Source organism: Cygnus atratus, chromosome 2 (genome assembly GCF_013377495.2).
Source record: "Cygnus atratus isolate AKBS03 ecotype Queensland, Australia chromosome 2, CAtr_DNAZoo_HiC_assembly, whole genome shotgun sequence".
NCBI lineage: Eukaryota > Metazoa > Chordata > Aves > Anseriformes > Anatidae > Cygnus > Cygnus atratus.
The window spans coordinates 124,030,724-124,045,367 of NC_066363.1; the positions used below are offsets into that span (position 1 = coordinate 124,030,724).

Below are 14,644 nucleotides of genomic sequence, written 5' to 3' on the forward strand. Positions count from 1 at the left end.
CTGCTTCCTTCTTTGCCCCTCAAGCAAGGAAATCCATGGAATTCATGATTTTCTACTTAAAAACTTTATTACAAGTTAATGTAATTAATACTCCATATTATTCCCATAAATCTATTTCCTTTGTCATACTTGTTTTCATTAGCACCTGTGGGGGAAAGGGAAGTTCTGGGTCCCATAAAGAAATCTGAAATTTTCACAAAGGGTTTGAGAGGCTTTATCTGGGCCTGGGCCTTCATGTGAGGGTCGTGAGGAAAGCAAGGCCACAGAACAGGCAGTAGACATAGAAGATGCAACAGATGAAACAGACAGAGATCAATGTGTGCATTCAACAAAAACTTACGGCTTTCAAAACAATATAATATTCTGCCATCAAGTATTTAGCACAAATTACTTTCACCTTCTCCCAAGTAGGATGAACCCCAGGAAGGAGCGGTGGGGCACGTCTCACACACAGCCCTTCATCAGTCTCAGTCCTCTGCTCTCACAAAGGGAACTTCAGGTAAGACCTTTACGTGGCATCTCCTGCAGCCAGCAAGACATGAAATGGAAGCTGGTACATTCACTGCTGCAGCTCCTTCTCTCCTGGCACAATGCAGCAGTTTATTTCTTGTTCCCCAGTCTCCCTGGGCAGGGATGTTCTCCTGGTGCTGCAATGGGGCAGGCCTGCATATGGCATCCCAGTTCCCTGAAGGCACTTCTCCTAGCAGAGGGGTTGGGACATCGGCACCCAACAACCCACCCACAAGTAATTCACAGAACCGGATGCACTTGAGGCTGGGATTCAAAATCCCGCTGCCAATCAACATAATCAGCATAACGTGTGCGCTACTAAATTCAGCAGAAACGGACGGCTGAACAACTGTGCACACATGGACTCAGTCGATCCAAATTTGTTTGACTTGGCAACTCAGTAACGCAGGGAACAGCTATTATGGTGTGACTGTCCTTGGCCTACGACAAGCGGCAGGGCAACCTCGACAGAGTTTGAAGGAGATATAAAACAGCCAGGAATCTAGAGGGGGAGGAAGAAGAGAGACTAGAAAGAATAATCCCACCTGTCATCTGACATCATCCTAAAGCACTACCTTACAATGGCATAATACTAATTCGTCTTTACCTATTGTTCATTCCAACCGAGTGCTTCTAAAACGCTACTGTAAGTGATAAAAGACTAGAAATCTAGTAAATTTAAACTTCTTAGAAAAAATCAAATGGAAGCAATAGAAACCTTCAGAAATTGATACATTTATGATATGATTTTGTCCTGTGACTTGTCAGATGCAAGACAACATCTCAGCAAATGGTAGACTGAATGCTGTTTTCTCCTCTTCTCTTAATCTATGCAGCACCCACCACACCACCATTTAGTTAGCACATTTTACATATTCAGACACACTCACAAGCCTTTAAGTATTCTAAGCACTTCTCCAAAGAAAAGAAAGGAACAATCCTCATGTTCTGACACATTTCATTTATAAGCTGTAACAACCACAGCTACTTTTCAGTAAAAGGTGCAGACAGGAAAGAAGCTTTCAGTTTCACAAGAAAATAACCTTTCATTTGCACATTATTTGTGCGTTATTTCTAAATGTAGTTTTCATACACAGAAGAATGCCCCCCCCAAATTTTATATTTTGCCAAGTCTATTAAGCTAAATTTCCAAATTGGATGTTTTACTGTTAAAAAAAGGGAGGAAAAAATATACGTTCTTTAGACATCATGTAATCCGTGGAAAATTTGTTTAAAGGTTAACAATAGCCCACCTCTTAAAACATTCTTATTACCAAGCCAAATCTACCCAATATCTGAAAAACACAGGAACACAGACCCACCTAATAAAGATGAAACTACACATTTTGAAGTCACGCAAATGCTCATGTATATGAGCCACGGGGTGCCTGCTGCTTTTACAAAAATCCCGAACGGCACAACATAGCGCGTTAGCCGATCTGAGTAACAAGAGGGCATTCATTATTCAACCTGCTCTCATCTGGGGAGAAACTGAAACAATCGCGCACAGTTGTCAGCTGTGCCGGGCATTCCCACAACTGCCTTGGAGACGAGTCCAACGCGAGCCAGCGCTGCCTCCGGCTGCGGCTCCCATGCCTTGCCTTGCACCAACACTCCTCACGCCCTGCAGAAAGGCGAGCAGAGCTACATCAGCAGAAAATGAGCACGACGAGAAGGAAAGGGACTTCTGCTGCTTTAGCTGCGCAAACCAGCTCTCTGCATGGTCAGAGGAGTGCGACTGTCAGCAAAAGAGTAAAGATATGCAGCCAGAAGCGACACCGTGCAGCCAATACTACGATGACTGCAGACGTTAAATAAAACTGTCCTCTGAAAAAGGAGAAATTCTGTTTAAAGTAACAAAAACTACGGTTCCAGCCAACAGCCATCACCAGCTAAGCGCTAGCACCAGAGTGTCAAACAGGGCAGAATTACAGAAACCACCGTCATGTTTTATGACATACTAAATGCAAAAAAATATCGTGCTCAACTTCTACAATCTTATTTTGACGAGGGTCGGAAGAAAAAAAATCTTCTGTAACACTTCCCCCATTTCATTATAAAATGTGCATATGATGTATTCTTTAACTGATCCATCAGTCTCCTTGCCCCCAGTCAGACCCTCTGCAACATTCAGCATAAGAGAGCAATGTGACCTCCCCTCTCCCAAATTGGTTTCAAACCGATTTTTTTTAATATGGCCTTTTTCCTATGCTCTGTTATAAATAGAGCAGTATCCAGGAGAAAGGAAAAAAAAGAGTCTTAAACTTCATTAGTCCTAATAGTCTTTCCTACTTATTCAACCAATCATGAATAATAACTTCTTGTCTAATCCTCTCAGATCATCCTTCCTAAAAAGCTCATGAAAATGGATTAGCATTGTAGTGCACAGATTATTTCACTTAAATTCTATTGTATCAAAAGGCAGTAGGGGAAAGGCTTTAATCAAGGGCCTCTTATTAAGACATAAAACATTCCTTCATGCCTCAAGCTGGAGGGCACTGGCAAAAATAATGCCACAATATTACGCGAACAAGAAAAGCACCAAGGTAACCATAGCTTCAACCATTCAGCACCCCTAGGGAGACGAAGCCTTTCTTCTCTTTAAAGAGCTCACCGTGGATTGTCGAGTACAAGTCCAACACACTCCCTGCAAGCAGGGCGTAAGGAATTTAGCACCTGCAATTTGCTATCTTTATTTTCCAGTCTTCACTTAAGGTAGGTTTGCAAATTTATCACGATTTTGTGATAAAGCTATAAGCAGGATGTGGCAAGGACAGAAGTAGGATGACCATATTCAGGAGAACTACAGGATCCTCCTTGAAAGGAGGACAACAAAACTGGGGGAACACTTTTTTGCAAGTATTTGGGACAGTATACAATTCTCAAAGTAAAAAGCTCAAGTTCACTTCTTTTTTTCTTTTAAATTCAGGCAATAGCTAAAATTATACTGTTTCCTCTGCCAGCTTTGTAGGCTAACTACTCTATGCTTTATCTGGACTGAGATGTAGTCAGTTTACTTTGTCCAAATGAAAACAAGCTAGGAATAGCTGATTAAAGACATTTAAAGTCCAGCTAAAAGCACACAAATTCCTACCATCACCATGCTAAAAGAAATGCAGCTCAGACTTCACAACAAAAGAAATGACAGAACAAAACCCCACAAAGCCATTCTCCCGATCTTCCATAACAAGCAAGAACATCAAAGAAAACTCCCCGCGTGTACTTCCACGCGCTGACATTTTGTGCTGAGCAAGTTTCACACCGTGTTTGCAGCCGCAAAACAATTTATGGATGGGATTTTTCCACAATACTAGAAAAAGAGCTCGATTAATTCAGTTGCTGAAATCTACGGCCTAAAATTCTGCAGTCAAAGACATATAAGTACTCCAGACTTTTTCAGAACCGATTACATGCTCTCAGTGCTCCAAGAGAGAAGCTAAGGCAGGACACTACTGACAGGTCCCCCACACACCCCCGTGCATATTTCAAGAGATAGCTGATGCACAAGAACTTCGGTATAATGATTTTTTTTTTCTTTAAACGGAAGCGCTAATTCACGTCTGACTAAATATGAAACTTCCTCAGTGCATCTTCAGCTGCAACATCAATATATGGACTTCATTAGCCACAAAGCAAGAAATAACCCAGACCAGCGTCACTCCTGCCACAGCAGCTCCGGTCCCCAGAGAGAAACTCCTCTACTGGACTACACTATTAAAATACTACTATTTGTAAGAGCACTCACTTTTTTTTTTTTTTTTGATCTAGATGTATAAACGAGTCCCTCAGGAAGTCACTTGCTTGCCAGCATCCATCCCAACGCAGCATCTCAGTTTCTAAGACAATTAAAAGAGAACCACATCAGAAGGAGACTGCACACAGCCGCGCTAAAGGCTGATCCACCTACCCGAGTCCCAAGCTTCCCAGCAAAATCTCTCTCCTCATAGCCTTGAAACAAGCTCCTGTATCTTCTCCTGTGTTTTTTGTGCCCTTGGGAAAGAATTGATGGGCATGGGGGCTGTCTTGCACGTGTAATAAATATCCCATTTTACCAGTCAGAGTAGCCTCCAGCTGTGTCTGCTACAGGGGTGAGGAGGGGGAAGAAAGATTCCTCAAAGAGAACAGCCTCCTCCTCTCCACATCCCTCATCTGGCAGCAAGGAGCAGGAGAAACAGTGAAGTCTTCTGCTGACACAAAGCTATCCTCATTACTCTCGTTCCAGTATACAGCTTTTTGATGTTGAGGCAGGCCTGCTGCAAATTTTGGCTCCTTCACACTTCCAGCTAGAAGCAGAGAGAAGAATTTGCCCTCTACCTCGTGATGAAAAGCAGACTCCGGGAATCTAATTATAATTATTGTGGGAGTGTGGTCAGGAAGATAATAAATCAGATTGCCCTATCACAGGTGTACAAAGTGGGGGAAAGTGGGAGGAAAACAGGAGTCAAACTGCTGCAACAGAAATAAAACTTCTCAGGGTATGGAGGGGAGGAGGGCAAGGGAGGTGAGGGAACAGCCACAGAAGTTGTTCTAGACCAGAAAGAAAACAAAACATTTGGCTACAAATTTCTTATGGTGCACCTAGGATGTAAACATATACACAGTTCCCCAACTAGCCCTTCAATCCAGTTTTCTAGAACTGCATTTTTATAATAAAATACTTTGTCTTTGGCAGGCTGCCTTGCTGGATTACACTGGCTGCTTATTTACACTGCAGTTAGCTGCTAATGGCACAATCAGAACAAACGGAGGAGAACTTCACATCTAACGAAACAAACTCCTCCAAGCCCTGCTACAAGGGGTTTTGTGCACCTTATTTAACAGGAATTTGTGAGGCCAAGGCTCAATTTCTGGTCCCAGACATAGGTGTGTAAGGCCCTGCATGCATGTGTGCGCACAGACAAGGCACACGCATTTGTATTTGCTCACATACAAGAATTTTGTCTGCAGTGGAAGCAGGTAAAATTGAGTGTTGCATTTAGCTTTGTGCACAACAAAGAACTACTCGCACTACAAGTGCTATTTAGCATGATTTCCGAGATTAAGATTAAACTCTTCAAGTTTTTTAGTGTGTCCACCCTAAGTTTCACATTTACATGGGAAGACTACTCTAAATTACAGAGCACGCTACATTCCTAAAATCACATCACAAGACACATGGATTTCACATCCTGGGCATCCAACCGCACAAATTCACATGTGGAAAGCATCGGTGTGTTCACAAAGGTTTACACAGTAGAGGACTGCTAAATTACTTGAGATTTTTTCCCCACAGAAGCGTGAAAGCACCCTGAGCAGCCAAATGACTTTTACTGTTTGCACACGGCCTCGGTGAATTTTTAAGCAAACCAGTACAGCACGCTCAGTCTCACCCAGGTGTTTCTTAAACAGGAGCCATAACCTAGCAGGACCTAGAAACGGGCCTGCTATTGAAATGAATCAGAGATCCACCGTGCTAGAAAGTGACCGAGCGCACTGGGAAACTTACAGCTTTGCAGAAAAGCAAGTGGAAACTTGTAGACACAGAGCGATGAGCGAAATGCAAGAAAGCAAAAAGCCAGCGGTCACCAGCGTGACGGGGAAACGCTCTGAAGAACCACATTCTAACTGCTACCAGGGCTCCCCTCCACCCCCCTGCAGGCTTTGCAGAAAATAGAAGAACTGAAGAAATACCAAGGATTCGATTGCAGATGGCCCCAACATCATTTTCCACACAGCAAAGCAGTAACTCAACAGAAACGTCTGAAATTACGTGACTTTTATGAGAGCTTTATTACCATACCGAGTCAAAGTTAACCCATCTTGGATCTTTTCTCAGGGAACCTGAAAAAGATTTACTTAGCAAATGCAGGTTTTTAAAGAAAAGCTGCTGCAAAGGACATCCCATACAAAGCACTTCTAATTCTGACAACCTGTATTTGCATTGCATTACTACGTCATTAGCTCATCATTCATCTCGATTATCCACACGCCAAAGCAGAATCCTTGCAAAATTACTTTATGGTTCAATATTCAACACTTCAAAACTTCAGGGGCACATGGTTACAATCTCTCTTTTCAAAGCAATTTCTTTTTAAAGATAGCATCAGAAAGCTGAGGTTCACGCAAAGCACAAAATATACTGTTACACAATCTGGACAAAGAAGTAATAAAGAATTGACTTGTGGTGATTTAAGACAAACTAATTAATGAGGACTTTAAACTATTATTCTGCTTAGATCTTCCACAGGCAATTACAGGCCATGAAATAAGCTGCTGTGACCTTTTGCAGAATGAAGGTACCGATGCCGCTTTATACCCCGCTGTATGAAGACGTTAATTGGTCATAAAACTCTGAAAGCGTTTTAAAAAGGAACAGCCCCAGAAAATTACTGTTGTGCATAAAAACCCCAATCAGAACTTGTCCACGCTGAGCAGAGTCGGAGTCAGTCTCTGCCTCTCATATGAATAGATGCAATCTCAGCAACCAGACACAATAAATACAAGATGAAGGGAATGGCAAGCGGAGCAGCAACCCACAGAATTAATTCCAGAGGCTAGGAATCGCATCATGAAAATTATTTCATTATTTTAACTTGTTAATTATTCAGGCGGTAGAGATATGGGAAACGGCAGGAGAAAGCTAATGAAAGAGCACGCAACTGAGGACTACCGATGGAGAGGACTGGAACGATATAAAAGAAAAGTCACAGAAAGCAGAGAACGGGTAAAGAAAGGAGCTTAGAGTAAATTCCCCGTTCAATAGCGGGCCCAACATGAGGCATTCCTCCTGCCTCCCCGCTGCTCATTACTCCTGGTCTGGCATGCTGCTTCCTCGTTACTAGCAGGCACGGCCATTTGTGGAACTACGCTATGAATCAGCCAGGGCTGAGAAATAACCCGATCAAAAACAAAGAAGTTGACACAACTAAGAGGAAAACGCAGAAACGAGCAGCTCTAAGGGAAAAACAGGTCGCGCCAACGCTTCTCCCAGCAAGAAGGTGCAACTGTGGGATTAGCGACCAATGCCCATGCAATGGCCTTACAAACACACCGCTCAACTCTGTCTTCTAAGGCTACACGCAGAGCAAAACATGTTCGGATCACATCTGGCGCAATGGGCAAACACTGGCAGGAGGAGTTGTACAGCAAAAGGTGGCCAAAGCAGCTAGCTGATGCTCGGGAACACATTTTTCAGAGGAAACATTCCCTTCACTGAAGGTTTCACCAGCGTCGTGCACTTCCAGCTGCTCTTTGTGACTTTTTTTCCCCTGCTGTCTTCTTTAAGTCTTCGGATGCGACACGCACGAGCTGCAGGCTATTGTTCGATGCACGCAGCGTCACAGAGCACCATGCTATGCTGCTCAAACGCGTGAAATTAAGATGCAATAACGAAGGCTCGTGAGTTGGGTTATCGAACAGCAGACAGTGAGTGCATGGTACTACTGCCTGGTACACAGGAATACCTCGTACTGCAGGTAGACTTGGTGCCTGCATTTCTGACACTCAGATCGAGTCTTTTATTACTTCAGAGCGGTTTGGGTTGGAAGGGACCTTAAAGATCACCCAGTTCCAACCCCCTGCCATGGGCAGGGACACCTCCCACCAGACCAGGTTGCCCAAAGCCCCATCCAGCCTGGCCTTGAGCACCTCCAGGGATGGGGCAGCCACAGCTTCTCTGGGCAGCCTGTGCCAGGGCCTCACCACCCTCTGAGTGAAGAATTTCCTTCTAATATCTCATCTAAATCTCCTGTCTTTCAGTTTATAAAAACATTCCCCCTTGTTCTATCACTACACTCCCCGACAAAGAGTCCCTCCCCAGCTCTCCTGTAGGCCCCTTTAGGTACTGTAAGGTCTCCCCAGAACCTTCTCCAGGCTGAATGACCCCAACTTGCCCCATTCCCTCTTCGCAGAAACTCATCCTTAGAAGACTTCTTTCTTTTCCATCATCAAGTTCAAGCACTTAAAGACAGAAAGGCCAGAACTAGATCTTTACTTCCATTCAGACGCATCAGCGATGCAATTTTTGGGGACACTGCAGCAAGAGCGGAACACGAGGCAGAATGAAAGCAAGAAGTCAAAAGTGACGGGCTAGGCCAAAGTTCTCTCTTAGTCACGTATGATATGTTTATATGGCATAAAAAGCAATCGCAGAAACATGTGCTGACCTCTCAATTCAAGGGTTTGTTGGTTTTTTTTAGTGGATTGCAACGCAGGACACGTAATCTAGAAGTGCTCACAGCTATGTTTCTAAAGTGGTTTTCATTATAAACCTTTATTCATTAAAGAGAGAGACTAAAAAATTCACACTAAATAAGCACAGGCACAGTTTTAAAAACTTTTTAACTAATATTAACAACAGAAGTTAAAAACCAGACAAGGCAAAGAATCCAAAACTATCCTCCGAAAGCTCAGCCTTAATTTAAAAAGCATCATTTTGTAACAGTTGGAGTGGACACCCTACAGGCACGATCCAAGGTACTATTTAACATCCACCTGACCTCGCAGTGAACCTCAAGTCAAACTCACCGCTGTGAAATGCCCTGACCATCTCAACAGCCACCAGTTCAGGTGTCCTTAAAAGCAGCTTATAACACCAGCATTTAAGATTATCTCACGTTCAAAGAAAATTATCTCAAGAAAGATGTACAAACCCATACAACAGCAGCTCTTCATTTGGCTCGACTCGAGCAGTATCACAAACAACCTCCAGCTAACAGATGTCACTCTTGCTATTTTCATTATTGATACTTTGAACTTGAAGAAAAGACGACTATAAGGAAATAATTCGTTCATAAGAGAAAAGAGAAAATAAGTAAGGTTTTTTCTGCGTTTGCTGGGGATAGGAACAGGTTTAAATTGCCACAAGGAAGATCTAAATTCAGTATTATGAAAGAACTCTTGACTGACAGGAACAGTTAAGCACTGTTAACAACAGTTAAGTTGTCTAAAGAGATTGTGTAATTTCTATTATTTGAGGCTTTTATGGATTTGGTTTCAAAAGCCTAATGGGACCATCCTTTCCTTTAAATCAGGCTTAGCGAAGATTGTCACAACCGTTTCATGCGAGGAGCTGGCAGGTAGCTACCCCGTGTTCCCAGCCGCGTGAGTTTTCAGCTCTTTTAGCCAGCTCCTGACAAGCATCTGAGATGGTATAAAGGAAGTAATAACCATACGCGCCCAACGTCAGGACTTTAACCTTCAGCAATAACGAGTTATGTCAGCTCACCGCATCTCATAAGACTCTATCTTAAAAAACAGATTAGGCAAACAGATTAGACAAACATCTGCTAATAATATCGCCAGCACAATTCATCCTTCCTGGGGCTGACAAGAGTAGACCACAACTCTTGAGGTCATTTCCAGCAGCGCTTTATTCATGCTGCAACAAAGCAATGCACGGCCCATTTTGAACCCACTGAGTGAAATTTTAACAAAATATTAAACCGAAATCACACTTAATTAAAAGACAGAACTACTTGCAGGCTTAGCATTGTCAGAATTAAATGCTACATGCGTGCTCTTACCATTGTTTCCCATACCTCCTTGCTGAAAGGCTAAGCCTAAAATATCTTATGCGTAAATAATTCCACTTTTTAAGTGGGAATTCATTTTCAAGACCTCGCATTTTTAAAGAAAACCCACCAAATGTGCATTAAACGTGAAATGCTGGTTGTACACACTGGCTTCTTGAGTATGCTAGTACACATCTCCAGCTCTACTCCTATTGCTCCAACCTAGCCCAAACAGAAAGCTGAAGGTGACAGACCGGTAAGGATCCAGACCTCTTCGAAAAGAAGTGGAGTGGAATACCAGGAGTCTTCCAGGACACTTCAAAGGTGAAGTGAAGTTCAGAAGTTACACAATTAACCTCACCGGTGATGCTTCTTAGCCCATCATTTACACCAGCCTACAATAACCGTAGGTTTGGAAGACGTTCATATCCTATTAGCCCTAAGAGGTTCCTAAGGGGGGGGGCGGGGGGGAAGGTAATCTAAAGACAACAAAATATAGCTGTACTCTAATCAGCTGGCCGGTACTTGCAAGGACTCCCTCACTTCAATATCCTAGTTCTCTTACTTAGGCATAAACATATTCCTCTGGCTTACTCAGAGGAAATGCTACTTGGTCCCATAGGTCCTAAGCATAGCTGTAGTTTCCAGTCTTTTACACGTTATTCAATCACCTCTCCCTGTGACTCCCTCTAAAGTACCTGCAGCATTTTGGTCAAGATAAAAGGATAGACGGAGAAGCTTCAAGGTTGGGAAAAAAAGTACCGAAATGCCAGTACCATATTTCATTTTACAAACTTGTGTCTACTTCACGCATCACCTGTGCTGGAGACCACACAGAAGAGGAATAAAGGCAATGTATCACCTTGACTGCTTTGTCTGTTCCTTTTTCCAGGGGACCATCAACTCTTCTTCAAACAAGAGAGACTCTTCCCTCATTTGCACAGGATAACGTGCTAAACTGGACTGTTTTTCAGGAAGACTTGTACATACGGAAAATTCATCATCACCACGTAAAACTCGAATCAAATGGTACAAATGGAAAACATCCTAACCCATTTGCTACGTGGAAAATTAATTTGTCATAAAAACAAAGTTTTCATCAAGTATTACATTCACACTTGGGGTTAGGACAGTCACCAATGTATGTTCGTTTTCGTTTCCTTACTAATAACACCTCACTATGCATTCAAATTCCTGGTCATTAAGCAGTACTTTAATGGTTCTTCCCTCCCAAAGATACACACACCTAACGCTCATACCCATACAGAGCTTCACCGCTGCCTGAGGAGGGACAAAGCCAAGAGGCTGGGTGCTCTTTATGTTCTATTTATGCATGTATGAAGCAGAGCAAGGCACGAAAGAGCCGGACAACTCAATAAGACAGCCAAAAAGGTGAACAACAAGAACTGGCCATCACATGCGTAAAGCGCAAAGATGGCATCTTCCGTAAGGACAATGCAAGCCAGAGTCCTGAAACAAACCTTTCAGGAAATCCTTGGAAGCCAAAAGCATCTGACTTGCCACCAAAGCACATGCTTTCCTCTGCAATCCCAAATTTTCTCCAGAGACTTCCACCAGAATATAATTTTATTGGCATTTGCTAGGAAACCATACAAGCACAGATTGAGAAATTCAGGACAGTGTTCTCAGGAAAAACCTCCCTTTTGTTCTGACAGCCGTAATGACCATTCCTGTAACATTTCCAACGAGATCAGATGCAACAAAGTACCATAGAGTTCATCTTGCGACTGATGTAATGCGGGCAGGGAACAATACCATGGAAATGAAGAAGCCAAGGATCTTTGTCTCTTCCTAGACGGATTGCCAAGTCCTAGGAGTTGGAGGGCGGCACAGATTTGCATCCCAGATAAAACACCGCAGTGCCCGTTCATTATTTCAGTTAAACCACTGCAGCTTTGGGCAAGGCCACAGGCAGCTCAGCCCTTTGAAAGGCACCCGGAGACGAAAAGCTGGAAAGCGGCACGGGCTCCGAAATGACGGACGAACCCCACAGCCCAGCACCACTGGAAGCCACCCCGGAGGAGCTCCCCGCTCGCCCTACAGCCTCGCAGAGCCACCCCGAGCAGCAGCCAGCCAGCGGTGCCGCATTTCCCCGTGAGCGGCCCGCTGGGGACCCCCTTAACCCGCCCCCCCCCCCCCCCGAGGGTTCCTACCTGCGAGAGCTGCCGGGGGTTGGGGCAGCCGAAGAGCGCGGAGCTGGAGCTGAAGCTGATGGCCCCCCTGCGGCTGAGGACGTGCTGCGGCACCGGCCTGTCGAGGGGCAGCACGGGCAGCTGGCAGCATACTTCCATCGAAGAAGCCTCCGGGCGCCGACCCGCCGCGGGGCAGCGGCCCGGCCACCCCCCCCCCGCCGCCGCACCTGCCCCGCCGGGGCTCGCCGCGGGGACGGGTCAGCCCCCGGCACAGGGCCCGCGGGGGGCCCGGCGCCTCCTCAGCGCCCCCGCACCTCCCCGCGGCGCCGGGCCCCGGGCAGCGGAGCGGGGAGAAGGGAGAGGGGAAGTGGGGGGGGGGGGGGAGGGGGGGGGGGGAGCGGCGCTGGCAACGCCCGAGGCGGCGAGGCCCGGCCGGGAGCGCGGAGCCCGCGGCCGCTCCCTGGGCCTGGGAGCCGCTGTCAGCCCCGCCGCCCGCCGCCGCGCATGGGAGCGGGGCCGGGGCCCTATTGTCCGGCACCAGGAGGAGGGGAGGGGACGGGAGGGGAGGGGACGGGACGGGAGGGGAGGCGCCGCTCCGCCGGGGGAAGGGGCCGGGCCCGCCGAGAGGGGCCCGAGGGGGAGGAGGAGGAGGAGGATGAAGGGGGGGGGGAGCCCTCGCCCCGCCCGCCGCCGCCGCCGCCGCCGCTCGGCGCAGCCCCGGGAGGAGGCACGAGCCCGGCGGGCCGTGCGTGGGTCGCGCGCCTGGCGACACGCAGCGCGTCATCACGTACCCCCCCCCTCCCCCCTCCCTCCGCACCACACGGAGACAGCGGGAGGGCTCGGCGCCGCCGGCGGGCCCCGCGCGCATGCGCGCTGCCTTTTCGCGCCTTCGGCGGGGCAACGGGGAGGGAGGGGGGAGGAGGGCCCCGCCCCGGCACGTGCCGCGCGCGGCGAGGCCCCGGGGGAGGGGGCCCGGTGTGAGGGGAGCCGGGCATGGGAGGCCGCCCGCAGCCCCTGCCCCAGTCCGAGCGCCTGGAGGCAGCTCTGTGTAAAATAAAAAAGCATTAAATCCCCGTGAACATTAAATCCTCATAAAAAGCTGGACATGGAGGTGTCCGTGCCTGCAGTCCGATCCCTACATCCTTTAGGTGGTACCCCCTTACCGGGGGGCACAGGATTATTCTTTCCCCTACAACATGCAGAAGTAAAATCACATAATTTTTTAACAGAAAATGCCAAATTTTGTGGCAAATCTCACCGTTCCAGCAGTCAGGCTTTTGAGGAAGAAGTGGAATAATTCATGAGGTCATCCGGTCCATAGCTACGCACACCACACTCAATAGGACAGAACTATACTTCGTTGTTTTTTTTAGGAATAATTCTCCCTTTGTTTCTCCCTGCAGCTGCTTTTTTTTTTTTCATCCTTTCATCTCTTTATTTCTCCATCATAAAAAAAAAAAAAAAAAAACCACTATATATAGCATGATAGGCAAGGGAACGCTGCTGTTCTTTGAAGCGCACGTACCCACTTAAAAATCAAATTTTGCAAAATGATTCATATGACTTAATTTTGCATAATACATCGCTCTTCTAAGTGCTTGCTTACTGGCAGAAAGGTTTAGGTTTCACATGATAATGGTTATTTATAGGCAATGACATGGCTCTGGAGGAGCCCAGTTAGGAAGAATAGTCACTTTGTTTAGAGGGTTTTTGTCTGTTTGAACTAGTTGGAGGAGCAAGAAGTTTTATAGGTGTGGGCTGGTGGCTATTTCACTGCGAGCTACCAAGTTAACAAATGCACCTCCTTCTTCTGCAGAACTGCAATACCATGTTGTATCATGGATATACATGGACATGCGGGCGCATGGGAGACAACAGTGGGCCAACTGCCTCATCTTAAAAGCTTTTTCCAACTGTTTTTATCCCGTTTCTTCAAATAAAAATATAGCATGCGTTTTCAGCATATAACATTATAATGTATGCAGTAAGTAGTTCACAATTTATAATAAGCCTGTAATTCCCAGTAAAATAATGTACTCAGCTTTTTTTATTATTATTATTTAATTCAGGTATGTCAAGTTTTCTTCCGCATTCTTAGACATTTTACTCATATTTGGCCTACTTGCATTAAATCATGGCTGCATTTGAATCTATAGCAGATCTCCACAAATTTCACTGGAGTCAAGATTCTCCTACCCCCACCCCCAATTCATTTTTCAAAATTCCTTCTGGTTCTCCTACACTGATAACAATTTTGCTTTCTATACTTAGGTAAGTTGAATTCTTACTCTAGCCCATCTAAAATTCATTTATCAGCAATATGTTGTGTAGAAGAATAAAAGCATATTCCTACTTTCACTGAATATCCAGAGCGTATACTTCAATCTTATCAGGTCAAGCTATAAATGAGGATTGTTGATAATGTATTTTTTGAATGCTTCCTATCAACTGTATATTCTTTCCATCAGACTAGTTGAAACTGGTTCTTTA

The 14,644-nt window shown here is 45.6% G+C and overlaps 1 protein-coding gene across 1 annotated transcript in view; it reads right to left on the bottom strand.

The window, feature by feature from the left end:
* The window catches only part of PDE7A (phosphodiesterase 7A), a 75,371-nt gene extending 63,058 nt beyond the window's left edge, over positions 1-12,313 (bottom strand). The window contains exon 1 of the mRNA XM_035569456.1: positions 12,176-12,313. Coding sequence (XP_035425349.1) covers positions 12,176-12,313 — 138 coding nt within the window. The remainder of the gene's footprint in view (positions 1-12,175) is intronic.
* Positions 12,314-14,644: the final 2,331 nt, after the last annotated feature.